Here is a 27,421-nt window from a genome sequence, read left to right on the forward strand (position 1 = left end):
TATTTCCTGGGTAGTTTTGGTTGTAGCTTGACCCTTTGGGATGGAGTTTTCCTTCTAGTACCTTCTGTAAAGCTGGGTTTATGGATAGGTACTGTTTGAATTTGTTTTTGTCATGGAATATTTTGTTTTCTCCATCAATGGTTATTGATAATTTTGCTGGGTAAAGTAGTCTGGCCTGGCATCTGTGTTCTCTTAGGGTTTACAGGATCTCTGTCCAGGCCCTTCTGGCTTTTATGGTCTCTGCTGAGAAGTCAGGTGTAATTCTGATAGGTTTACCATTAAATGTTATTTGGCCCTTTTCCCTTGCAGCTTTTAATATTTTTTTCTTGTTCTGCATGTTTTGTGTTTTGATTATTATGTGGCGGGCAGTTTTTCTTTTCTGGTCAATTCTATTTGGTGTTCTGTAGGCCTCTTGTATGTTTATAGGCATCTCTTTCTTTAGATTGGGGAAATTTTCTTCTATGATTTTGTTGAGAATAGTTTCTGGGCCCTGGAGTCTGATGTCTTCTCTTTCTTCAATGCCTATTATCCGCAAATTTCTTCTTTTCATGGTGTCCTTAATTTCTTGGATGTTTTGTGTCAGGAGTTTTCCAGATTTGGCATTTTCTTAATGGTTGATTCAATATCTGTGATTGTATCTTCTAGCCCTGAGATTCGTTCTTCCATCTCTTGGATTCTGTTAGAAAAGCTCACCTCTGTGTTGCTCGCCTTCTTCTCTGAGGTCTCACGTTCTCGTTTTTCTTCTGTCTGTGTGTTTATCATTGAATCCATTTTCATTTTCAGATCTTGAACTGATTTTTTGATTTCTTTCATCTGATTTTTTGTATATTCCTGAGTTTCTTCCATTGCCTCTTTATAGGTCTTCAGAGCTTGAACCGTTTTAGTTATTTCTTTCATCTGGTTGTTTGCATTTTCCTGCAATTTTCCAGTTCCACTCTATGTGCTTCTTTTATGTCTCTCACCTGTTTGTCTGCGTCTTCCTGCATTTGATTACGAATTTTATTTGTTTCCTCCATTATCATCCTCATTACTAAGGATTTGAGGTCATTTTCTTGTATTTCCGTTGTATTTGAGTTCTCTGGGTGGTTTTCTTTGGGATAGCTGGAAACTGGAGATGCCATGTTGTTTTGGGGTTTTTTGCGTATGCTTTTTCGTTGTCCTTTAGACATCTTGCCGTCTTTGTTTTTGTTGGGTAGCTTCCAGAGTTGAATGGAGGGTGTCTGACGATAGATTCACTTGTTTTCTTACGATTTCCCTAGGCTGCGAGCTCAAAGCTTCACTGGTGTGGATGTTAGGAGGTTAGCCCTGTTGTTCTGGTCTCTCACAGCCAGTGATCCTCAGTCCCTCTCTGCTGTGGATCCTGCAATTGTTCTGGGTCTCTGAATGAGCGTTGGGTCAGGCCAAGGTATCCACAGCCTTCTGTGTTCCCTGCCAAGTCCAGCCAGGAGCACTGGGACCGAACCACGGGCAGAACTCAGCTAGATTCTCAGGCCAGAACCGTCTGCCAAGCTCAGCTAGGGATTTTGGGCCCAAAATGCACACAGGGCCCAGCCAGAATTTTTGGGCTGGGACTACGCACCAAGCTCCACTAGGGGCTTTTGGCCCAAAGTGTGTGCTGTGGTCAGTTATTGACTCAGGGCCCGAACTGACCACCAATCTCAGCCAGGAATTCTGGATTCAAACTGTACACTGTGTCCAACCAGAGTCTTAGAGCTGGTGGAACCGAGAGCTCTGTCCAGCCTGTGCCACAGCAGGAGAACTGCGGCTGCTCTGAGTTAGCGCCAGTGGTGGAACAAGTGCTCCGCCCGCACTGTGTCCCCGCAGGGGAGCTGCCGCTGAGCTGAGGTGGTGCCTAGGATGGAACCGAGCACGTCACCAAGCCTGCGCCACAGCAGGAGAATTGCGGCTGCTCTGAGTTAGCGCCAGTGGTGGAACAAGTGCTCCATCCGGACTGTGTCCCCGCAGGGGAGCTGCCGCTGAGCTGAGGTGGTGCCTAGGATGGAACCGAGCACGTCACCAAGCCTGCGCCACAGCAGGAGAACTGCGGCTGCTCTGAGTTAGCGCCAGTGGTGGAACAAGTGCTCCGCCCGGACTGTGTCCCCGCAGGGGAGCTGCCGCTGAGCTGAGGTGGTGCCTAGGAGGGAACCGAGCACGTCACCAAGCCTGCGCCACAGCAGGAGAACTGCGGCTGCTCTGAGTTAGCGCCTGTGGTGAAACCAAGTGCTCCGCCCAGACTGTGTCACCGCAGGGGAGCTGAGGTAGTGCCTAGTGTGGAGCAGCGTGCTCAACTAAGCCTGCGCCACAGCAGGGGAGCTATGGCCACGCTGAGTTAGTGCCTCAGGCAGAATTGTTTGCTGGGCCGGGCCAATACCCAGGACTCTGGGGCCGAACTGTCCGCCGAGTCCAATCTGGGTCCAAAGGCTCCACGCGACCCAAATCCTGCCCCGAGTCCCCTCTCCCGCAGCAATTCCCACCAGCCACCACACCAATCGCCTCCACCGGAAGGCTATGAGCTGCAAACCTCAGCCGCCGCTGCTGGTGCCGCTGGTGCTGCCGCCTCTACCGCTGCCGCTCCGATCAGAGAAAAACCACGCTCCTCCCGTGTGCAGGTCCTCCGCACCCTGGTCCCTCCGAACCGTGGAGCACTCCTGCTGCCGTGATGTTCGGACCTCGGTGTTCCTGGCTCAGAAATCTGTGCAATTCCCTGAATTGTTCACTGGAGCCTCCAAACGCGGTCCACACTGCTCGCCGCCATCTTGGATCCGTCCCATTGCGCATCTTACAGGTCAGACCTTGTGATGGTAATAAGAAGCATTTTCTGACATTTTCAAGAAATTTTTTTTTCCATTTTGTAGCTAGCTAATTGACTTCTTTGTTCCGGTGGCCATGATCATGTAAAAGTAGATGTTCATTCCTAAGTAAGCTGGGTGGATAATTTTTTAAAAAAACAGCCCTGTTCTCACTGCTGACACTCATTTTAACTTCAAAGTGCAGTAGAATCATAAAAGCTGGCCATGTGGTCAGTTCGTGCAGGGAGGGGACGATGTCTTTCTTCAGACCCAAGTGGTGTAATGGGCCAGTCTGACTCTGCAGTGTCCACAACATTTGAAGAACACCAGCAAACCGACCTTTTCACAGCCTGCGCATTTCAGTGGGGGAAAAGTGTATTTAAAGGCACTTATAATTTGATTTAAGCAACAGAAAAGCTTTGCTTTCCAAAATATTACACACCAGCCCACCAAAGAACCTGCATCCCCAACTCTGAAAAAGCCATGGCATGGCAGAATGGCGGCTCCCAGCTCAGGCATTTCAGTGCTGCTGTCCTGTGTCACACAAGTCTTCTCCACAGACGGGCGTGGAAGAACAGTTTCTCTTTCGTGAGGAAAATGTAAAACGCTCTGTGTTTGCGAAGAATTAGGAAGCCTTGGCATCCAGGGTAGCTGGCAAAGAAAACTGAGGCACAGTTGCTCAGAGAGGCAGCCCCCATGCTAAAATCTTCCAAAGGCCAGTCATTAGAACTGCGCCATGAGCTCCAGACACTGAGACGTAGAGAGGTCCAGACATTTGGCCTACTTGTGTAGGTCAGCACTGGGTCTGCCACCACAGACACGACATTTACTTCATTCATCTGCAGCTGGGGGTTGCTGCCTTCACAGACGTTTGTCTCTGCATGCCTGCTAGTTGGTGGCTCTGAAATAAAGCTCATGCTGAAAGGAAATAAAGGCAATAAGAAAATAAAGCTTCCTTACTGGAAGGTGCTCAGGAAGATGTGCTGGCTTTCCCCACACAGTGACATGGAGCTGTTGTCGCACAGTGCTGTAGCATCAATACGCCCCCGGGCACAATGCACATCCCATCATCTCTACAATGATCCTCTTAGCTCTTCTTTCCAATGGTGGCAACAGAAGAGAAAGAATCATTTCCAAGGTCACACGAGTGTTGACTGCATGGCCATGCGTGTGAGCCTGGATTTCATGGCTGGCTGTGCTGTTGAGGGAGGAGGACAGTTTGTGTGTGTGTGTGTGTGTGTGTGCGTGTGTGTGTGTGCGCGCGCGTGCGTGCGCGCGCGTGTGCTGTGACATTCGCTGGGAGACTGGGTTAGGCCTGTTTGGCTTGGTGACCACAACTCAGACAGTGTGTATTCTCACATACACGGTCCTACCTGCAGTCTCTGCAAGTACAGCTTGTAGTTTTTACATTTTGGGAAATCACTATTCATGAACCTTGGGAACTGGCCCAAAGTCAACTCTAGAAAGTGGTGGCACTGGGGTGGGACCACACCGGCAGCCATAGGATAGAGGCTCAAGCCATGGCCTTGAAGGGATGATGGCAGCCATGATGGGTGAACACTTGGGTCTCACTAGTGAGTACCAAGCAGTGGGGATCATTCTTGTGACAGTCTTCAAGGGTAAAAGGAAATCTTCCACTCTGGATGGCCATCGGGGGACAAGTGCGCACAGCGATGCCCGTGACGCTTTTGTTCGTTGAAGCTCCCAGATCTTCAATGGATCCTGCTTCTTGCTGGGAAACAGATTCTTGTGAAGTCAAAACCAAGCAGGTTGTACCAGAGTGCTCCCTGATTTGCCATAACCCAGTCTTTCTGATGTGTCCATTCATGTATTGAAGAGTGTTTTGATTTATGACTTTTTTTGTTCTATTACTATACTCGGTGTAATGGCTTTGCCGTTGGAACACAGGACTTGAATAAAAGCTAAATGTGTTCTTGGGCCATCGTTATTTACATTTGGTTTCAAATTAAACTATATTTTATCTGCAAAAAAAAAAAATCAAGTGTTAATTTTTATACTGGCTGCTGGCCAGTCAACACTTAACCTGCCCCTTCCTGTGATGCAAAGCCTGGCTTTCCTAGTAGCACTCCTCTACACAGGTGCAACTCCAGAGAGTCATGATTTTGCTCTGGGCAAGGACTAGGAAGGCCTTGCTCACAGCTTGCTTTCAGTGTCTGGGAAAGACCATGCCTACAGGTGCCAATACAGCTTATGAACTCAGGTAGTCACTCTCCAGATGCATTCTTGGACCACTGGGAATAAAGCAAAAAGCAATTTGTTCTAATACTCAAAAATTTAAATTTAATTCTATGATTTGCTGTATTAGTTCTTCTACTGTTATCTTGTGCTAATAATAATTAATAATGTAATTGTAAAAAAAAAAAAAAAAAAAAAAAACAAGCAGGTGCTGTTGGCACAGACACTAAGTTGAAACAGGAATACGTGCTCAGGTCGCTCCCTGTGGAGGACAAAGACGAAGGAGAAGATTTGGGGAAGATCAGCCCAAGCTCAGCTTGCTTGCTGAGACTTCACCTGTGGACTCAGCGCTTTAAGACAACAGATTAAACAGCAGCCGCCAGCAGGAGGCAGGGCTCGGCAGCCGCTCACTGGATAAACCGTGGGCTGAAGCAGGCCTAGCACTGCCTGGCTGTGAAGTCACAAGACTCAGTGGGACATTCTGCATCCTAGAGTCTCCACAAATTATTTAATGTGTTTTTCTAAAATAATATCGTGGTGGCCAGGCAGCGGTGGCACACATGCCTTTAATCCCAGCACTCAGGAGGCAGAGGTAGGCAAACCTACCTGCAGGGGATGGGGTGGGGGGAGATGTGATTTTCCTCCAAAATCCCGTAGCACTGTGTTTGATATAAACGGTTCCTGTTTCTAGGCCAAAAGTAAAGAGAACATTTTTAGTGTACTTTTCATCTTAAACACTTAACGGTCATTGTTTTTTGTTTGTTTTCACACAGGCTGGAGCCAACGTCCTTCTGCAAGATGTGAATGGAAGTATCCCGTTAGATTACGCTGTGGAAGGGACAGAATCCAGCGCCATCCTGCTGGCCTACCTGGATGAAAACGGTACCCCAAAAGCTTCCTTTTAAAGTCTGCAGAAAGAAATGCATTGGTAGAACTGTAAACATGTATCCTCCCTTAGGGAAGTGCAGGTGTCATTTCAGACTGTCTCTCTCCCTTTAGGGTGAAACACCACCTTTCCCTATTGTTTGCCTAGCCAATGCTCACTTTTGCAAACCAGCAGGCGCCTGCGGTGCAACAGCGGAGGAGCGCCAAACAGCTGCCGGGGTCGGTAATTGGTAGGACTGGGTTCATAATTATGAACTCTCCTCCCTGGGGATAGGAAGAGAAGTGAACCACACAATTGAATTCTGAGCTAATGAGAGCAAGGTCACCTTCAGTGCACCCTCCAGTGCCGGGTGATCCCTGCAGGAATTGTAAGCCTGCTCAGGCAGGGGCAGACCTTGCGTGCCAGAATTCACGGTGACATTTAGAAGCAAAAGCACATGAGAAGAAAGCCTAGGATCAGAGAGAGGGCTGGCCCGAGGAAATGGGGCTGAGCGCCTCCTCCATGTCGCTCACCAGGACCTTAATGACTCAGTCCCAGTGTGAACCAGTGAGTCAGCTCCGTGAGTGGGCTCCGCGGCTGCACCTGGTGATGAGGCTCCCTCAGAAGGGCAAATACTGCCCCTCCTCTTTTTTGAAGATTAAATGTAAATAACAACCCTAGTGGTCCAGCCCTTCGAGGATGAGTAGAGACGGGAATATTCAGAGCCTCTGGAGGCTGGTGTTGTGCGGGTGTCTTCTTTGGAGAAGCGCTTAGCTCTTTCCCAGCATGCTTTGCCTCCTCCAGCTCACTTGTTTCAGAAGGCTTATTTTGAGGATGGTATCGAATAATAATTGGTACTCGGCAGCCTTGATTTCCTATGGAGAAGTAGCCTCATTAACTTAGAAAGTGGGACAAGAGTGATGGCCCCGCACCCCACGAGGTGAAGGCCACCAAGGTAAGGTTAGGTCAGAGGCAGGCTTGGGGAGGGGTGGGTGGTGGGCATCCAGCGTCTTCAACCCCCCACTCAGAGTCTTTGGGGCAAGGTGCTCAGTACTCCTCCTCTGTCAATACCCTCAAGACTCCCCTTATAGGAGCATTCCCTCGTTGTGACTCTGGAGGAAGTTAATTAGTTACAGCACGAACAAAACTCGAGGTGATGTGAATTTCTCAGTGGGCAGTTCAGGACTCAATCGGACCTCGAGTTCAGGGTCTGTGTAGAGAGCCTGAGGTTAGCATCTTAGCGCGTTACTGAAAGGTGACCCCAGGACTCTTTATGTCACATAGTAATGGCGATTAGAGCAGCGGGCAACTCAATGAACTGGCATATGCTGGTTCCCCAGACACGGGGACCTCCAAGCCCACCAACATGTACATGTTAATGGTGTGGAGCACTTGTGTGTGCCCGGCACCACAAAAACAAGGGTCAGTGAGTCCCCTAGACATGGCTGCATAAAGGAGACAAGGACAGTGGCAGCATCAATGGACATGCTGACACGGAAGGGGGCCAGTCAAGGCATCTCACCCCTAAGTACAAGCTACAGGCTATGCATGATGACTGGGAGAAGGAGCCTCAGCCTCCCCAGGGGTGAGCCCCAATATTGTTTGTCCATGGCAGAGTGGGCAGCCTGGAAACCGCATTCACACAAGCAACAAACAGACTCAGCAGGGTGTATGTGTAAGTATGTATGTATGTATGTATGTATGTATACACATATACATATTTGTAAGTGTATATATGTATATATTTGTAAGTATACATACATGCATATATTCATAAATGTATGTAACTAAAAATAAAAAATAGATGCTATCAGCTTATGGGGGTATGGGAAACACTCAAATGAGAGCAGCTGGGAGGGGCTACAGGGAGGGAAAGGAGGAGGGGGATTTTACATTTCAGTATGTAAACCACACACACACATCACACACACACATATATACACATCACACACATACACACATCACACACATACACATACACACATACACGCACATACACACACATACACAGTACAAAGCGGTTTAAGAAAATAAATCACGGGCACTGAAGAGCTGGCGAGTGACCAAGGGCACGTGTTGCTTTTGCAGAGGACCTGAACTGGGTTCCCAACACACACGTTAGCTCTCGACCATGTGTCAATCCAGGGATCTGCTGCCCTTTTCTGGCCTCTGTGGCCACTGCATACATGTGGGGCCTATACACACACGAAAGCAAATGCAAATCACCCACACATGTAAAAAAGAAAAGTTGGGGAGGTGCAGCTCACTTAGTAGACTGCTGGGTTCAGCACCCAGCATGAGGTAAGCCAGGTGTGGGGGGGCACGCCTGAGGTCTATCACTTGCAGGTGGAGACAGGAGTGCTGCCTGGGGACATTGGGTCACCGTTGGCCACATAGTAAATGCACATGAAACCCTTTCTCTAAAATAAATTAGCAGATTTAAAATATAAGAAAATACAAAAGAATTAAGATGATTAAGACTCCAAATGCAGAAAGAACTGAGCTGTGTTTCTTTCGGCCACGGAAACACTTCCTAGTGGTCTCTGCTGATTGCCTGCCTCCTAAGGCTACAAAGCGAACCTCCAGATCCTCATCTGCAAATGCAGTAGCCTCACTAATAAGCTGCCAACCCAAAAAGGAGAGCTCGGATTTTGGAAAACATCAATATATATATATATATATATATATATATATATATATATATATATATGTATGTATGTATGTATATATATATATATACATACATACATACATACATACATATACACACACACACACACACACACACACACACACATACATATAAAACCAAAAGCAACTCTCTTCCCATGGGAGATGGATGAAATTATCGGTTGAGAAAGAAACGAGGGATAGCCCCTGACTCCCCTTCAGAGAAAAGCTGTCACCACTACGGCTGTCACCCTCAGTTTGTAAAACGCAGGCTTGCTGGAACAAACTCAATTTAATATCTCTTCAATTTTTAATTCTGTTTTCCACTTGTCACTGCTGCCGCTGTGGCCCAGCCCCTTTGGCGTGCTCTCCCTCTCCTCCTGCACAGCTGCTGCTGCTGGCCCTGTCAGGATCCCCCCCTGCTTATCCATGTCACCCCCTTCGTCCCCGTAAACGCTGTCCAACTCCATTTATTCCTCTCCCCTCATTGGTGCACTGAGAGTTATCTACTGTGACAGCATGGACCGATGCCATCAGGAATTTCTAATAGTCCGGGATGACTTTTTTTTTTTTTTTTTGCTATTATTTGCCTCTTGTCATTGCTGCACCACACTATACTGCGCAGGTACTTCCAATCCTGGGCGCTCCGCTGGCTCCGCAAAATCGCGTTTCAAATCAGATACTTACTGTGTTGTCATGTCAGGGCGCAGTGGAGCACAGGGGGCAGGAGACATCATGAACAAGTTGATTACATAGAAAGTCTCTGTCCCAAGTTCTAATTGTCCTGTCACCACCGGCTTATGCCGTAAACCCGGCCACAGCAATTAACCTCGGCTCAGCGCCTCAGGTTCCAGGACGGAAATGAGACCAGCATAGGAGCTGATTGAGCGCTTGATGAATACTTCATCTTTGTGCAAGGCAAAGCAGCTGCGCGTGCAAGGAAAGAAATCGATTTTAAAATGAGCCTCTGGGGAAAGGACAAACCCAGGGAAGAGCTCAGGGTGGCCAGGACAGGAAATGGGCACGAAAAAAAATCTGTGTGTGTGTGTGTGTGTGTGTGTGTGTGTGTGTGTGTGTGTGTGCATGTGTGAGTGATATTTATTTATCTAAGCATTTATCCAGCCATGTCTATTTCCATATATGAAAAAATATATGTATCCATCCACCTACCTATCTATGCATCCATTATCCAGCCACGTGTGTGTGTGTGTGTGTGTGTGTGTGTGTGTGTGTAAGTATGTATGTATATACCTAAGCACAGACTAATCTATCATTTTTCCCTGCATGTTTCTCCACATACTCTTCTGTCTCCACTCATTTAGGGACAAGCACCTTTTCTGGCCTGTCCTTCTGTCATCTGATGCTCAGCTTCCTGCCGACTGCGGATCCTCCCTGGAGTAGTTGCCCCTGGCTTCCTGAACTTTCTGTCCACATTTCATTTCTCTCCTCTTTAAACGCATCTCTCTGTGACTTCGCACTACATTGGCAGTGCTGGCAAGGTCTCTCTCGAAATGGTCTCCCTCCTCTGGAAGCTTCCTCCTGCGATACCTTGGGGTGCCCCACTCAATACCCTCAGCGCTCCACTTCCTGGGCTTTGTCCCGAGAAGCGTCCTTCTGGCGCAGGGCAACACGGGTGCTGGGTGAGCTCACCCTCTACCTGGTTTTCCTGCTCCCAAGTCACTACTGTAGCTCAATGTCTTCAGACTCCACCATCCCCGCACGCTTGTCTCTTCAGAGGGCGTATGATAACTTGTCCCCTGTGGAGGATGTTACTCTGGCTATGTTCCCTTATTTTGCTATTACAGCTATCTGAATGCCATCTTACTCTTGCCAGTCCCTCTTACTTAGTTGTCACTAAGCCTTATGGCATTTCCTTCCTTGACACCTTTAGACGTAGTCCATACCTTCACCAAACAATGCTGTTTCTGCCTTAGTTAGAAGCCTTCCCTTTCCAACGTGTGGTAGTGCTGTGGCGTCCAAGCCTGGTCTCGGTGCATCATTCTTACCCCTCCCCGTTCCTCCTTCAGAGACCCCAGTAAATTCAGCATCTTTCCTTTGCTTAATGAGGTCTGTCCAAGGTCCTATTGTGGGGCTGGCCCTTTCCGAGCCTCACGTAGTCCAGCGGGCAGCACATTCCAGTTCAAGCGCCAGGACAGGGCCAGGAGGGCCCATCGGCCCCTCACAGCCTGGATGTTTATTTCTCGTTGCTGACATCACTGTTAGGGATTTGCCTGCCCACCTCTGCAGCCTCCCTCAGTGTTTTAGGAAGCTTCCTGTGGAGACCCAGTGAGCTAACTTTCAGTTCGGTGACCTCAGGAAGCACATGCTAAAAGCATTTTGTGGCATGTCAGGGACCTCATGCCGTCTCTTTATGTCTGCTTGATTGTTGGTTCAGTATTTTTTGATGACGAAAGTATTTGTTTTTATGTCTACTCAAGGGATGATGCAGGGACGGAATAGAGAAGACAAACAGGGTGCGCAGGGTTTCGTGGGTGCTGAACATTGGTGTGTGGTCGTCTCACAGACCGGCTAAGGAAGCTGCTGAGACAGCTGCAGCAGGGTTCACAGGACCGACTCATATGCAAGGGTCGGTCCAGGGATGGTCTGGGATGCCCGGAGGGTCACGTGGGATCGTGTGAGGAGGCAAAGTGCTTGGAGCAGCATGGAAGAAAGATGGTGCAAGGTCCTCTTCAGCTCGTAGATGGCCTCAGGGACAGTTCAGCTCCAAAGCACGACCTCACACGAAGGAGGTGGGGTTGCCGTGCGAGCACTGTGTCTTTGAGAAAGGCAGTTGAGCAAACCTAAGCCAGTTAAGGCTCACCCAAGATGCTAACTCAATTAATGAATTAATTAATAAAAGTGACACTGGGGGGGGGGGGCTAGAGAGATGGCTCAGAGGTTAAGAGCACTGTCTGTTCTTCCAAAGGTCCTGAGTTCAATTCCCAGCAACCATATGGTGGCTCACAACCATCTATAATGAGATCTGGTGCCCTCTTTCTGGCATGCAGGCACACATGGGGGCAAAACACTGTATAAATAATAAATACATAAGTAAAATCTTTTTTTAAATTTATAAAAAATAAAAATAAAATAAAAGTGACACTGGGCATCCACTATCATCAAAGACGACCCATCTACAGCTGCGGTATCATATAACTTGCAAGTTTGAGGTAACAGATCTTGCTTCTTAATTCTTAAATTTAAAGTAATATCAGATTCTTCCTAAATAATAAATCTAAGGAACCTTAAGGCTTATTCTTGCCAGGAAATAATATGAACATAAAATTAAATTTCTCTTAATAACAAAAACAAGGAGAACAGAGACTCTGCCCACTCAGCAGCCCTGACCAGGTTCGGGATGGCAAGAGAAGTTCTGCTGCCTTGGCTAATTATTCAGAAGTTAAAGACACTTGATTGACATGAGGAGACAGACTCTCTGTTATATTGGCTTGGCAAAAAGGTACTTTTTCTTCTTTACTAAAATTATAACAAAAATCTAAAAATCACACTTTACTTGGCACCGTATTTGATTCAAAATTGAGTTTAAATCGATACCATGTCAAAATATTCCCCTGTGGTATCCTGGTAACTGGGACAAGAAATAGGCTGCTTGCCTTACTGCGTTGAGTGCAGATGGCCTTCGATGAGGGGTGTCCTACCTCCGCGCTTTAACCTGTGTCTTTCATCTTTGCTGTATTCTACGGTTGTCATTTAACTTTAATAAGATGTCTAAGTAGCTTTCCTGGGGACGCACAACAGCAAGCACTGGGGCATCATGGGATTTCTCCAAGTTAGAGATTTTCATCACTTCCTGGCAAATCTTGATGCTCATGTCCATGGAGCATTTAAAAAAAAAAAAATAAAACTAAGCCACATGTCAAAGTCCACAATCTTACAGATGAGGATCATGTGGCAGTTTAAGTTGGTTCTCACGGACCTCAAATCCCCCATTACAAAACTAAGTCTGTTGGTTCTTCCAGCATGGCGTGTGGCTACAAATGGTTAGAAGGTGAGGCGCGGCCAGCGTGCTTTTCGTCTGGGTTTCCGTTGACACAGCTCGCTGCTTCACCAGAGCCACAGCTCACTAAAGAGCAAATGTTCCGTGGTGTAAACTGTGTGTAAATTCACTATAGTAAGTGATAAAACAGCATCTGACAGCTCATTCAGTTCAAACTCAGCAGCTGAGGTGAAGGACACAAAGAACAGTTGACATGTAGATCTTTAGAGTCTGGAAGATGGGCCCTGGGCGTTTCTGCCCCTTTCTCCAGCCAGGTTCAGAGGCAAGCCTGCAGAGAATATGGGGAGCCTACTGAGGGAAAGAGGGTGTAGAAATGGCCTTTTTCACTTCTTACTTCTTGATAACATACTTGCTATGACCTCTGCCCCTGAGACACACCTTAAAGCAGTGGTGGTGCGCACCTTCAATTGCAGCACTCTGGGTACAGAGACACATGGATCTCTGAGGTTAAAGCCAGAGGAATCTACAGAGTGAGTTCCACAGCTATGCAGAGAAACCCTGTCTCAGGAAAAAAATAATAAACCAACCAACAAACAAAAACCTCTGTGAGTTGTAACCTTAGTCCCTTGGAACTTGTCCGAATGACTGAGGACACTAATAGCCAGAACAAGAAAACGACTTTCTGACAGTTGGCATAAGGATGTACATGTCATGCTGCGAATGTCAGGAGAATCACAGCAGAAATGGTATCTGGATGCACTGGAGGATGCTTTCTTTGGGTGTGTGCAGTAGATTCAACCAGGCATCGTTTAGTGTGTCCATGACAATGGATAATTCACAGCTATCTCACTATCATCCTCATCAACCCATCATCATTGCTATCATTATCACCATTGGCATCTTCATCGCCATCAGAATCACTGTTGTGATCATAGCTACCATATTCATCATGACCACCACCACCACCATCATCATCATCACCATCATCAGCATCATTACCACCATCATCACCACCATCATCATCTCCACCACCACCACCACCATCATCACCACCATCATCATCTCCACCACCACCACCACCATCAACACCATCACCAGTACCACCGTCACCATCATCACTGTCACCAGTATCACCATCATCACCACCATCACTGCCATCACCATCACCACACCACCACCACCACCATCATTGTTTTCCTGACCTTTACTTGGAAACAAGAGGAGGAGCCACAGCCTCTTCTGTTTGAAATCCTATGGCTGAGGATCAGGAAGCCCAGAAACCATTCCCATCTCACGCTGGGCATATCAGAAGCATGACCTCAGTAAATGCCTGGGTTAGGAAGCGATGGCAGGAACAAGGGATCTGTAAATGAGATGAGTCATGTGACACTTGTGCTATTCTGAAATCTCGGGTAGAAATACACGCCGATGGGTGTTGTGCGCTGAAGCAAGGGCACGTGAGCTAACACTGCTGGTTTGGATGTCCGTCCTGACATGCACAGCCCTGACCTGTTCAGTTGGAGCAAGCTTTTACATTTTTATCCTGAAATAATTTTGCACACACAGGAAAGTGCCAAAGGCCTGGTATAGAACCCGCAGATGTGATTTAAATGCTCCCCTAGCGCCAGCACCAGCACAGTCTGGCACTGCCGTCAGAGCCCCTTGAATGCATGAAGGACACTTCTGTGAGCCTCAGACTGTCCCACATGTCAATGGTTTCTCGTCAGAAGTAACTTTGTTTGTCCAGGACACTACACTGAATTTAAGAGCAAGTATTTATGTGAGAAAAATCCAAGCAAACAAAAACGATGGTCTTGCATCTTCTTCCAATCTAGTTTAAGTACTTGAAGATGCTTTTGACTCGTGTATGTGAACAATTTCTACCAGTATATCGCGTATATTAGTCTAGTAACAGATCCTGGACAGCCTGCTGTGCAGATGCATGGAGAAAATGAGAAGGCATAAATTACTTTTTTCCAGGCAGGCTATAACTATTGTTAGAAATAGGATGCATTCTATTTTTCATTTTGGAAGCTGCTAACCTGCACTTCCTGTTTATTCAGGTAAAAAAAAAAATTTCTTCTCAAGTCTCTGATGGGGTTGAAAACCCAGATAGTTTAGTTTTACAATTAGGCTTAGTTGCTTACAGGTTAAGATGTTTTTAGTTCTAGACAGATGTTTTAAATTGATAGAGATGAGAAATGATAGATATTGATTTATATTCAGAATTTTAGACTAACCAAGATAGGAAAAATGTTTTCTTCAAGGCTGCCAAATACAATTAGCCAAAGAACTATGACTGTGTGTGTGTGTGTGTGTGTGTGTGTGTGTGTGTGTGTGTATGTGTATATATATATATAATTTAGGATTGTTTCATGCTTCTTCTTGTTGTATGTAGTTTATTGTATATATATGTAATAATATAAAATGTAAAAAATTAAAAATTAAGAAAAGAAAAAAAAGAGGCAGGATGCATTTGAAGAGGAGTGAGTCTTGTGTGTAGGAGAGCTGAAAGCAGGGAAAGGGCACTGAAAGAGGAGTGTGTTGAAAGACTGCCTTATCTGGAGCCCCAGTGTCTGCCTTGGCGCTAACGAGTGCTCTCCTCCCAGGGGTGGACCTCCACTCCCTGCGCCAGGTAAAGCTGCAGAGGCCCATGAGCATGCTGACAGACGTCAGGCACTTCTTATCCTCAGGAGGAGACGTCAATGAGAAAAACGATGATGGAGTGACGCTGGTGAGCTCATACATTTGTCTCAAAACTCATTTACATAGACAACTGGAGTTGATTCTAAAGCATGTGTTTGGACACAATTTACTTTTCAAGAGGTTGTTTTGTCACAGAATAATACACACATACTCTTTGAAGAGGCCTCGGAAAGCATAAATACATAAAGAAGGAAGTGCAGAGGGGCCCGCGCATACATGCTGATATTGTTTCCTTCAACTATTTCTATATATGCCACTCTTACAGATTTAAATAAATTTTATGTGCTATCTATGCACCAGGAATCTGAAGGGGAGAATGGTGCCATTTCCAGTATTTCCTTCAGTTTTTCTTTTGGTTGGATTATGGGGGGAGACTCGGTGGCTTGAAAGGATGGTACCCTGCCACAGTCTGTGTGGCCTTTGTGACAGAGCTAGCAGAAGGAGCCTTGGCCAGAGGCCTTCACTCCACACTGTAACTAGATAAAATGTTTTCATTGTAACTTAACTGGCAAACTCACTTGTCCCAACACTTTATCTATCACCCTGCCATTTCCATGTTAGCCCTGGATTCTGGGTGTCTATTCTTTTTCATGACTGCGACCAAAACCTATCAAAGCTACCTCCTTAGGCTGTTTTGGCTATGCCCCATCTATACACTTTCTAGGCTTCTGGTTACTTTTATTCCAAGAGACACTGAAGTGGTGCTGTACATAGGTAATTAGCCTGTCCTAAAATGATATTAACCAGCTCAAGGGACTCTTGAACCTTTTTTATCTTGATCCCACAAGTCACCTCTCATTACTAAATTATACGTAGGACAGGTAGTCTGGCTAAGACAGACAATACAAATTCCCCATTGCTCCAGGAGCCCCCAGAATGCCTGCAGCACACCTCATGTGTCTGTGCTTGCCTTTGCATTGCACTGTTCAGCACCAGGGGCAGGCGCGAATGTGAGCGCTAGTCTGCAAATCATTGACAAGCCAGCAGGAAGCATTAACCAAGGAGGTAGTGAGTTTGCATTTTCAGCAGCTCAGGTGACTGTGGAAGGAACGCAGGGAGAGAGGAGGGGTTGCCTGGGAGAGTGCACAGTCAGTCAGAAGGGAAATGATGCAAGACCATGATTTCTTTATAATTCGTAGTGTCTCTTTCACAGTGTGCTAATGATGACATACAAAATAATAAAACTACATACGTGTTTTTTAAATTTTATTTTATACCATCGTGCTCAGATCCAACACCTTATTAAATAGTTCTGTGTAGAACAATTTTAATCCAGAACATGGTTGTTCTGGCAAGAGATCACACCCAAAGGCTTTCTAGGTCTGTGTGATCTGGCTAGACTATAGACAAACCTTTAATCCAGGAGAAGAGGCAAAAAGATCTGAGTTCAAGGCCAGCATGTTCTAGAGCAAGAATCAGGTAAAGAAGAGCTTAGTTCCAGGTGTGGTGGCACATGCCTTTAATCCGAAACATGGGTAAAGTTAGTTTGTAGAAGGCAGCACCCGTATTTGAAAGTGATGTCTAATTGAGTAGCAGAAAAAGTGGCAAATCAGAGATTTGACAGAATAGGATACACCCAACTCTCAGGAGAAGAGAGAGGAAAGGAAAGCTACTTAAAATGCAATTTTACAGAGAGAGGAGGCAATTTTCCCAGGACAGGAATAGAGAGATGGGTTGCAGAGAGAGAACTCAGGTGAAGATGGAACGAGTCAGAAAATGAGAAGGAGCCAGAAGGTTAGAGCAGATTGCTGAGTTAGTTTGAGGCCGAGCAGAACAATTCTGGGCTGAGAGAGAAGCCAGATTAAATAAGTCAGCTGGGAGAGGAGCTAGAGCCAGAAGAGCTGAGTTGAACCAGCCATCCCAGAGCTCAGAAAGAACAAGTAAGGGTGAGCTTACTAAGCAGTGAGTCTCAGAGGCTGAAAACATTCAAGGTCTAGGTTAGACTGTACAGAGGCTAGAAGCTTCCAGGCCTAGGCCTAGGCCAGCAGAAGGAGGCAGGAAGCCTCCCAGACAACAGCTGAGCCAGGAGAATAAGAGTTACTTTCACAGTTCTGTCTAAACTATTGAACAAATGATGGTGTGGCTACTTTTTATACAAAAGCAGAGTGACAAGCACATCCATGTTTCAGCTACACATGGCGTGTGCAAGTGGCTACAAAGAGGTGGTGATGCTTCTCCTGGAACATGGTGCAGACCCCAACAGAATGGATGATGGGTACTGGGCGCCGCTGCATTTAGCGGCCAAGTATGGCCAGGTAAGGCGGTTTTCTAAAACCTTTTCAAAACATTATTGAACAACTCATTTTTTTTAAACTTTATATTTAATTTTGATTTGCCTCCAATTTATATGCTGATCACTTATGTGGTTTGACTCCTAATGGCATCATCTTACTATGCAAATAATTTAATGAAGAAAAATGTTTACTTTCCCACGGGCACGTGAAGCTTGACCCTCCTTTGAGCACAGTACACCACAGGCTGAGCTTACTGGGGAGACACTCAGAAGCTGGAAATGTCCTTCACAGAAGTAATGCTGTTTTCATACCGCCTTGCTGGCGAGCCAATTACACAAAGCCTCTTAGCGTTCAGCTTGTTTTCTACAGTTTGCACACCTAAGGTGAAATTACATTCTTATATCCCATTTTACTCTGTAAATTACACTTCATGTTAATGAATAAAAGACTTGAATTAACTACATTGTGCTGGAGTGACCAACCACAAAAGAAAAGCACCTTCAATGATGAAATACTTAGGTGGAATACGGTGGCAGCACAAGTGGGCGACACAGTGGTGGCTTCACTGTATGGTGCTGAGCTACCTGGTCCGACTCCATAGCACATTGAAGAATGATAGGAAAATACTACTCCTGACTTAAACTTTTTAAGTCCAATCAAAAAGAATGAGACAATGGATAAAACGGAATCTTACCTCCCCCTATTGTGCCAGTCTGTGACATTTCAACAAAGAACTAAATTTCTAGAGTTGCTTCCTCCCAGAAGGAGCCTGAGCACATTGTGGTTGATGACCACTTCCCCAGAAACAGCTAACAGTTAGTTTCCTAGCAAAGCCCGCCAGGCTGGAAGCTGGCTGCTCTCTTTCTACAAAAAGCAAAATGTGTCACCTAGTGTGTCCCGTTTTGCTGCCACACTAGACATGCAGTCTTCACATGGAGGTGATGACCTGACACCTCATGGTCTAGTGAGAGAGCCTGAGGCAACAGGCTTCAGTTCCTAGTGACTCTACCCACCTGACCCATTTGCGTCTGCGCGCGTGCGCGTGCACACACACACACACATGCATACACACATGCACATGGACACACATGTACATGAACACACACATGCACATGAACACACACATGCACATGAACACACATGTGCGCGCACACACACACATGCACATACACACATGCACATGGACACACATGCACATGAACACACACATGCGCGCGCACACACACACATGCATACACACATGCACATGGACACACATGCACATGGACACACATGTGCGCATGCGCACACACACACACACACATGCACACACACACTTTGTTGATGGAAGTGTACATAAAGAGCCTGTCAACTAACTGTGCTCTTGAATAAATGAATTTTTTAAATAAATGGTAAAGTGGAAAACAGTGTTCTTGTTTAACACATCTTTCCAGAGAATGTGTTTCCTTTCCTTCTGGGAGAGCAAATGCTTTTAAAAGTTTTTCAACAATTGCATTGTTCATTTTTTTAACAAATATTTTGCATTCGGTCTGGTTTCTAAGACATTTAAATAAATATGTATTTTCTGTGTGTGCTCTTGCTCCAAACAACTTTAAAGTTGGCAATTCAGCTTAAATACTTTTATATAGAAAATATTCTTTTTTCATATTATGCCTACTATGACTTTAACAAAATAGTGCTTGCATTCTAGAACCAGATCATTTGTGTTATCACACACATGTGTAGAATGTGTTTTGATCCCATATATCCATCTGGTCTCTTGTCTTCATTTCTACACAGTATTAATGACTAATGAGTGTTAATTAGTTGCTTGCAGGAGCATGGGCGGGGTTTGTTTACTGGGCTCAGGAACTTATCAGTGAGTACACCACTCAGGACCCCCCCACCCCCACCCCCCAATTCTGCCAATCTCTAACTGTCAAAGCTCCTCCTGACGGGAGTTTCTGGTATTGGAGAACTGCTGCTACCCCTTAGCTTACCTGTATTAATCCAAGACTTACTCTGCTGCTCCTTCCTGGTTTAACAGAGCTTGTGGGGAATTTCAATTATAAACAGTGATTTGAGGCACTTGACTGAGCACTCACTGCCCGTTACCATAGGTGGACTAGGAAAGACGCCCCACAAGCATATGTGCAGTGAGGCTGGTAGCACTGACAGCGGAGGTTCTGGAATCTTTAGGGTGTGGTTCCTCGTTGGAGGCAAGAGAAGGGACTCAAACGAGGGTATTTTGTCTCTAACCCTTTCTTGTTCTCTCCTTGTCTGTCACGTGCCCAAGCACATGGGCAGAGCCACTGTGGACTGAGCCTTTATAAATCAGGAGCCCAAGGGGCCAGCCTCTCTCTAAGCTGCTTTACTCAGATATCTGATTATCATGACACAAAAGTAACTAAGCAGGTGTCTGCTACCAGGCGCGGGTGATGCCCATGTGCCCTCAAGCCCGTGGGACTGGTGTGTCTGAAGGACTAGAGAAAGACAGAAGACAGAGCCTAGTGCGGAATTCTGGCGGGAGCCAGGAAGCTCAGATGCCAGGAGAGATGTGGACAGTATAGACTGGGATTTTTCTGTTATGGCAAAGAATTTGGGCACATTCTGCCCAAGTCTGGAAACCTTGAGTAAGGTTGAATTTAAAGTTTATGCTTTAATTAACTTAGAAAAAGGCAGACATATTATGGCATAGTCTCTTGATGTGGTTACTCATGACTAAGAAAATGAATGAATCTTAATAAACCCTGAAAACTCAGATGATTCTAACCTACACTGGGAAGCCGCGGAGCAAGGATAAGGACACTCACAGACAGCATGTTGTTTTCCTAGGTGACAAGCTGCCTGTGCAATGTGATGCTTCCGGCTGCACTTGCTCAGCACATAAGGAAGGGCAGCGACAGTGAGATATAAACCCATGCTGGTGATCAGTGCCAGAAGAGTGAAGTCAAGTTAGGGAAATGGGCAAATATACACTTAACGACATTCTTTTAAAGGTTGGCTGGGCACACGAGGTGGCTCAGTGCATACAATGCTTGCCATGCAGGTCTGGTGGTCTGAGTCTGATCCCTGGAACTCATGTGAAAGAGAACTGATTCTCGAATGTTGTCTTCTGACCTCCACACTCATGTACACACACACACACACACACACACACACGCACGCGCACACACACGCGCGCACACACACACACACGCACACACACACGCACACACGCACGCACGCACACACACACACACGCATGCACACACACGCACACGCATGCACGTACACACACACATGCACCACATGCATGCACACACATGTACACATGCCTAGTCACACACATGGACATGCACACAAAAACACATACACATATGCACAGTGACACATGCACACACATGCGTGCACACACATATACACCTGCACACTAATAAATAATAAAAGTTGAGGACAACTACTTTTGTTTAATACATGTCTTCTAGTGTTCTGTAGATACATAGATGCTTTCACGTGTTTTATTACTTTCTCTTGCATACGCGACAACTCCCTAGCTTACCTGTGGGCCTAGGGATTGAACTCACCTGTTCTAGGCACACCCTCCACCACTGAGCTACATCCCTGGCCCTGGCTTGCCTGTCTTGTGAGTGTGCGTGCGGCTATAGGTTTTAGTGCCAAATGTGACATCATAGAGTGTGGTGCTAACAAGCCAGGACTTTGGTGAATGGCTAAATTAAATTTAAAAACTGAAGCAAAGCACCCAGTAATAGGTTTTCTCTGCACAATCCATTATAAAAGGAACTTTAACGTATAAAAAGTACTTTTCAGACCCTTGGAAGTTAACCCCCATTTGACAAATAATCTTTTGTAATATATAAATTCTGAAGTAGTTTGTCTGGAATGTTCTGAAAAGAACCTAGGAGTAGCAAGCATGCAATAACAATGCTACCACCACTGTCCTGCCACGTCAGGTGCCTCATAAGGGCAGCGACCATGTGCATGTGTCCTCAGTACCCTGGGCACTTGCTGATGGCCCTTAGTGCCCTGGATATTCAGTGATGCTCTTTGATGGGCCCTCAGCATCCTTGGTATTTGATGATATATTCTCAGTATCCTGTGTAGTTACTGATGGAACGTGTCCATCAGTGCTGATCGAAATTGTCTTTATGCTGCAGACAACCCTGGTGAAACTCCTTCTGTCACATCAGGCAAATCCCCACCTCGTGAACTGCAACGGGGAAAAGCCATCAGGTAGGTTGGCGCACGCTGGGAGCCTCTTCTTCTTTTGACATGGACACTATTCATTTATCATGGGTGCAGCAAGAAATGTGAACAGACATCTGAACACTCACAACTCCAGCAGGGTTTGCCTCACGGGCAGGGTAAGAAGGTGGCAGCGGGAGGTACAGCCACGCTGCCACTGTAGGTACAGCCACGCTGCCGCTGGAGGTGCAGCCACGCTGCCACTGCCTTCCTTTGACACAGCTTTTACCCACAGAGCCTAGGGTACACCACCTAACTCCAGAACCTGTTTGACTGCTCTTTAGCTGGTCACCCTGCTGCCAGCTACTCGCTTACTCTGATATTTATTCTAGTAGTATTTTTTCAGTGTGGATGTTTATACTTAAAGAAACAAAACTAATAGTCTGGCCATAACTTAGATCTCCAAACCCTTGACTCATTATTCAGAAGTGTAAATACTTCTGAGGATTTCTGTAACCTTCTTTGTCACTAATATGTTCCTACATTCAACGCTTTCAGCTTTGTAACTTTTATATTTTACCTTCTGCTTCTGTCAATGCTATTTTTACCATATTGCTAGGAGAATTCAGAATAACAAAGAAATGTCTAATATAAGAAAAATATAAGAAAGTTTAGTGGTAAATATTGATTTCAAAATAATTCTGTTTTTCTTTTACCTGGGCCCTTTCCATCTTAAAAGAATTTCACATTTCAACTCTCCATCCAATCACTTCTGGGCGTGAGTGTGAGTGAGAACGAGGGACACAGCATCATATTTTATTGGAGTTAAATGTCATTGCTTAGTGTTGAGTGCTTTATTTTTATTGTGTCTGCTTAAGATAAACCAAAGATCTAACAAACATGAGGCGTCATTGTTTAGTAGCCTTGAACTTTAGAGTTAAACCCATATTAGCGAGTCTGGTAACCTAACATGCACTGAAATTGTGTTTTCATTAATTTAGCTTTTTAAACCTAATCATAAAGATGAAAAAGGCAGCTGACATGTGGCATATACCTGGAATCCCAGCCTGCGGGGGCTGAAGCTGGAGGGTTGCTGTGAGCTCAGTGCCAACCTGAGGCATGTATTGAGTACCAGATGAGTCGGGGCTACACAGAGAGACCCTGTCTTAATGTAAATCAGATCAAACAAAATAACAAAAAGGAAAAGGAAAAAAACCATATCTTTTAATCTTTTTTAAAAATTTTGTTGGTTGGCTTCATGTCTCATCTCCCGGTTCTGTCAGGAGAGTTCATGGCCAAATGCTCACTCTCAGCTTCTTCACAGACGAAGGAGACATGACTGACCCTTGATCTTATGGATGTCTATCCTTCTACACTAGGACTTTCTCATGTTAGGCCTCGTGTCATGTCCCAATTCCCAGCTTCCGCTATCTTCCCAGTTCCTTGTTCATAGAACCTTGGCAGTGAGACACAGCACTGGGCTTGGCACGGAATCTCGATACGTGAGTGTTCATGAAATGAAGGTGCCCTCTATTTAATGCACTTGACCCATCTGGAAGTAGAATTAGCCACGTAAATAAAATGCCACATAAAGGGTGCAAATGAGGCCACCCTGTGGCGGCTTAGAAAGTCACCGTTAGTGCCATGTTAAGTTCTTTCCATTTTCCCAGGGTTTGAATTTGGGACAGATACAGTAAACAATGCTTATGGCACCCTGCAGTTTAGTTTATAGGTGCGCTAGAAATGCAGTCTCCTCAGTGAGGCACCTGAGGTCTCCTCTCCTTTCCCACACCTACCCTTCAATCCCAGACTACTCGTGACATCATTTAATGTCAGTTAAGTAACGTTGACAAGCCCATAAAGCCACATGCTCAGATGTACAGATACTGATGGCCACCAGGCTTGGTGAGGACGGGGGAATGGCCGCCTCTGCTGGGCTCTCAGCTGGTGTCATGCAGACTCACCAGGACTCACTGACAGCTGTTGCCAATCATACGGTCAAATGATGCATATCTACTGCACCCCGCGAGGGTCCAGGGGTCACCAGAGCCAGGACAATCGATACTTTCAGCAGAACAGAAAAGGTCATGGTGAGCCACCAGAGGCTCTGCTGTGGCCCACGGAAGGAGCCACAGTGTGTCTTTCCCCCAGGGGGACGCACACACATACTCTCTCAAGATCATCCTCCTTGTGTGACTTTTCACTCCCCCATTACCACCTACTGCATATTCTCTGTATATTTATTTCATGTGTAATTAAATCCATCCCTGACATGTGATAGGATGGTCTTAGAAGTTGTCAGGACTGAGATGGCCTCTGTCCCCTAAACGGTTGCTGTCCCTTGACGGGCTCTGTGTGCCTGATCCTCTCTCTGTGCAAGCATGTCTGCGTTATGAGAGGAAGTGTAGCTCTATTCCCCTGCCATTGCGTCCACTGTGTGTGACTTTCTGACTACGTCTTGTAGACATTGCTGCCTCTGAGTCTATCGAGGAGATGCTGCTGAAAGCCGAAGTTGCCTGGGAGGAGAAAATGAAAGAATCTCCGTCTGTCCCCACCATGGCACAGGAGGAGCTGTATGACGGGATCCCCCATGACCTCCCAGACCTCTCCAGTAAGCTGTAAGTACTTTCACCCAGAGCGGCTGCAACAGCTGGGTGGTCCTCTGGAAGCCAGCTTTCTCCATCACCTCTGCTCACTAGTCACTCGCCCCTGCACAGCGAAAAACGTCTGCATCTCCACCCAGTGTCTTATAACTGTGGTAGCTGTTTATTGGCATATTTGCTGATGACGAGCTCAGCATATCTAAGGAAACTCGTGTGACCTCAGAAGGCATCACTACACAGTCGCGCTGTTGCATTTCAGTTGCTCTGACAGCAAAGATAGGAACTGGTCATTCTAGCATTAGCTGAGCTTGCTGTAGGCTTTCCAGTGGCTGTTCTAAAGCAGTCAGGGCACATATGCCTTGTTTTTCTCTTAATGTAAACACAGTGATTCTGCACTATCCAAAACAAACAAACAAAAAAAAGGTAATGCTTAACAATGTTGGGTGGTGTGCTGCTCATAGTTTCTTTTGTGCTTTATATTATTTTAAAGATGAAAGAGAAGATGCAGTTCTAACTGGCGCCTCTCATGGTTTTCATATTATTGACTAAACAATGAATTAATCTGGTTGCGAACAGAATATCAATGCCTTATTTGTTCTACATGATTAAAACTGTGGTTTAATTACATTTTCTTCCTGTTGCCTTGACTCTGAGAAAACGGCTGCAGTGTGGCTGGCATCTGAGCACTTTCCATGCTTTTTTTTTTTACTTTTCATAATTTTTGGTTGTGCCATTTTTGGGGGGCAGCAGCAAAGTTTCTATTTATTTATTCACTCTGCAGTCTGATTGCAGCCCCCTCCCTCCCCTCCTCTCATCCCCACCCTCACACCCCTCTCTTCTATTCCCCCTCCAATTCCCCTGAGAAAAGGCGACCTCCCGCATGGGTACCAACCCACTCAGGTACATCCAGTTGCATCAGGACTGAGCATATGTTCTCCCACTGAGGCCAGACATGGCAACCCAGATAGAGGAAAGGGATCCAGAGGCAGGCAATAGAGTCAGAGACAGACCCTGCATGTTTTATCATTTCTATTGTGGGTTATGAATATATATAACAAGAAGCAAATGTGTGTGATAAAACCCAACCAACAATGCACGTCTGTGCTGAGGGCTTGGGCTTCCGTCTGGCGTTATTTGGGGCTCCCAGCATTCATCAGTAACTGCTGCGTGGCCAGAGGGAGGTGAGCAGCTCAAGCAAGCACAGCTGCACCTGTCAGGCTGATGGCATAAGATGGAACGTGTTGATACAATGTCTCCATGGTAACGAGGGTGGGGGGGATCTTTTATTGGGGCACATTTCTAAAACATGTTGGCTACTTGTTTATGGGCAACAAGTCAGTTTATTAACATAAATGCAGGAAAGGTCATGTATCATTAAAAGATACTACCCACCAAGCCCCATTCTTCTAACCCAGGTGTTCACAGTCCACCTTCCCACCTCCCAGAAAGAGCTTCGACTTTGGTCTTTGTCTTTATCATAGCTTCAACACTCTGGAGTCTTCTTGTGTAACTATTCCTTGAGTTCCAGTAAACAGGATTCTGTTTCTTAACAAAACAACTCTTGCTGACTTGAATAAAGTGTTCATTTTCCTCCAACTCTTCCTCTGTCTCCCTCTTCCCCTCCTCCTTCTCCTCCTCCTCCTTCCCCTCCTCCTCCTCCCCCTCCTCCTTCCCCTCCTCCTCCTCCTTCCCCTCCTTACTTCCTCCATCACACTATTCATGGAGACCAAAACCAGGGACTTACAAACACTGGGGAGGTGCCAGTGGGCCACACCTCAGTGCGCTAGGCACAATACCGAGGTGTTGCTGACCTGACGTTTTCCTATGAAATCTCACCTTCCAGCTGCTTGTAGAGACCCTAAAGTTCAGGAAGACACAGGGGAAGTGTGAAAACCCTCAGAGCTGCAGTGGGGAAGCAAATAGGGAATGGAATGTGCATTCCTTCCTCTGTTCCTGTCGGAGGCGGTCATGAGCTGACAACAGTTACTCCCTTAACATCACCATGTTTTACCCAAGGCAGAGTGGGGCAAATCCATTGGTCATGGAGGAGACAACGCAACACTTTCATGCAGGCTGCTGCAAGGAGGGTGTTTTGACTTCTGTTTCTCAGTTCGTCATAAACAGAAGTTTGCAGGTACCCGATACACCTGTTTTTTAAGAAAGCTCAGGCACTGGCGAGGAGCACAGGCAGCTCTGTCCTCAACGTAGCTTGGAAGCAAACCCCTAGCCGGTGCCTGCAAAGCCTTGGACCCCGCCCTCCTGTAGGTCAGGAGACAGCTCCCAGCTCTCAATGGACTATGCACTCTCATGTCTCCAGCCCTTCTTCTGCAGGCTTTGCCATTCCTTGGTCTCAATGAGGCTTGTGCATCTTTCTGTCAGTTCCAACCCCAGTTTTCTATTAATGTCCAGAGTGTATTTTGCTAACACTATAGAGAGTACAGTGTCTCTCTCTAGGATATCAGAATACACTAAACACTTCCTTCCTGTGCTAGCTCTTACTTCCTGCCCCTTGCACATTTTATGCATTAAATGATGACATCCTAGGCAGGCAAATACTACTTCTACCATGCACCAAATCAGAAATCCATATGTTCAAACTATAAGCAGGGGCAGCTTGCGCTATTTCATCACCTCATAGTCCCTAGTCCCTAAGACCAAACCAATAAATTCTTCCAGTTTAAAACTGCCCTACTTGGAGACTTGTATTGTACTTTGGTTAAAACAGACAAAGTCAGTATTGCCTGTGTGGCTTTACTGCAGGATTTTTTTAAACAAATTAGTAGATTTCTATTTCATCAATAATTCAATATCAATATTGCCTTGCTTTTAAAAATGATTTTGCAGTCATAGATCTCACCCAGTGTGCACGTTCTCTCATATGTCCACACGGTCATACATTCTATGGGACATGCAGCCCATTTGGCATTAGATAATGTGACTTATTTGCCTAAAAATTCTACAGAATGTACTTGCAAGGTTTTGGTAAGCCATAATCAATCCCTGAGGAGTTTTTCTCAGGGATTCTGGGGCTTGGAAGGTTTCGTTCATTTTGTTTTGTTTCTTATCTTATTATGCTCTTATTTCCGTTTTAGGGAAAAAAAATCCTATTTATCTCATTTCCTGCAGGCACAGTGGGTCTACAAGACATTCCTTTTTGTTTGTCAAAATAAGCAGGTGCTGACTGAATCCAGCAGAGGTCAGAGGCTGGCCTTTTGGTGCATTCCGATGTGGTGTTG

At 45.9% G+C, this 27,421-nt stretch overlaps 1 protein-coding gene across 1 annotated transcript in view; it reads left to right on the top strand.

The window, feature by feature from the left end:
- The window catches only part of Myo16 (myosin XVI), a 373,810-nt gene that overhangs the window by 90,223 nt on the left and 256,166 nt on the right, over positions 1–27,421 (top strand). The window contains 5 exon segments of the mRNA XM_051169490.1: positions 5,759–5,867; positions 15,088–15,212; positions 17,314–17,439; positions 21,555–21,630; positions 24,047–24,200. Coding sequence (XP_051025447.1) covers positions 5,759–5,867; positions 15,088–15,212; positions 17,314–17,439; positions 21,555–21,630; positions 24,047–24,200 — 590 coding nt within the window.

This window comes from Acomys russatus, chromosome 27 (assembly GCF_903995435.1).
Source record: "Acomys russatus chromosome 27, mAcoRus1.1, whole genome shotgun sequence".
Lineage (NCBI taxonomy): Eukaryota > Metazoa > Chordata > Mammalia > Rodentia > Muridae > Acomys > Acomys russatus.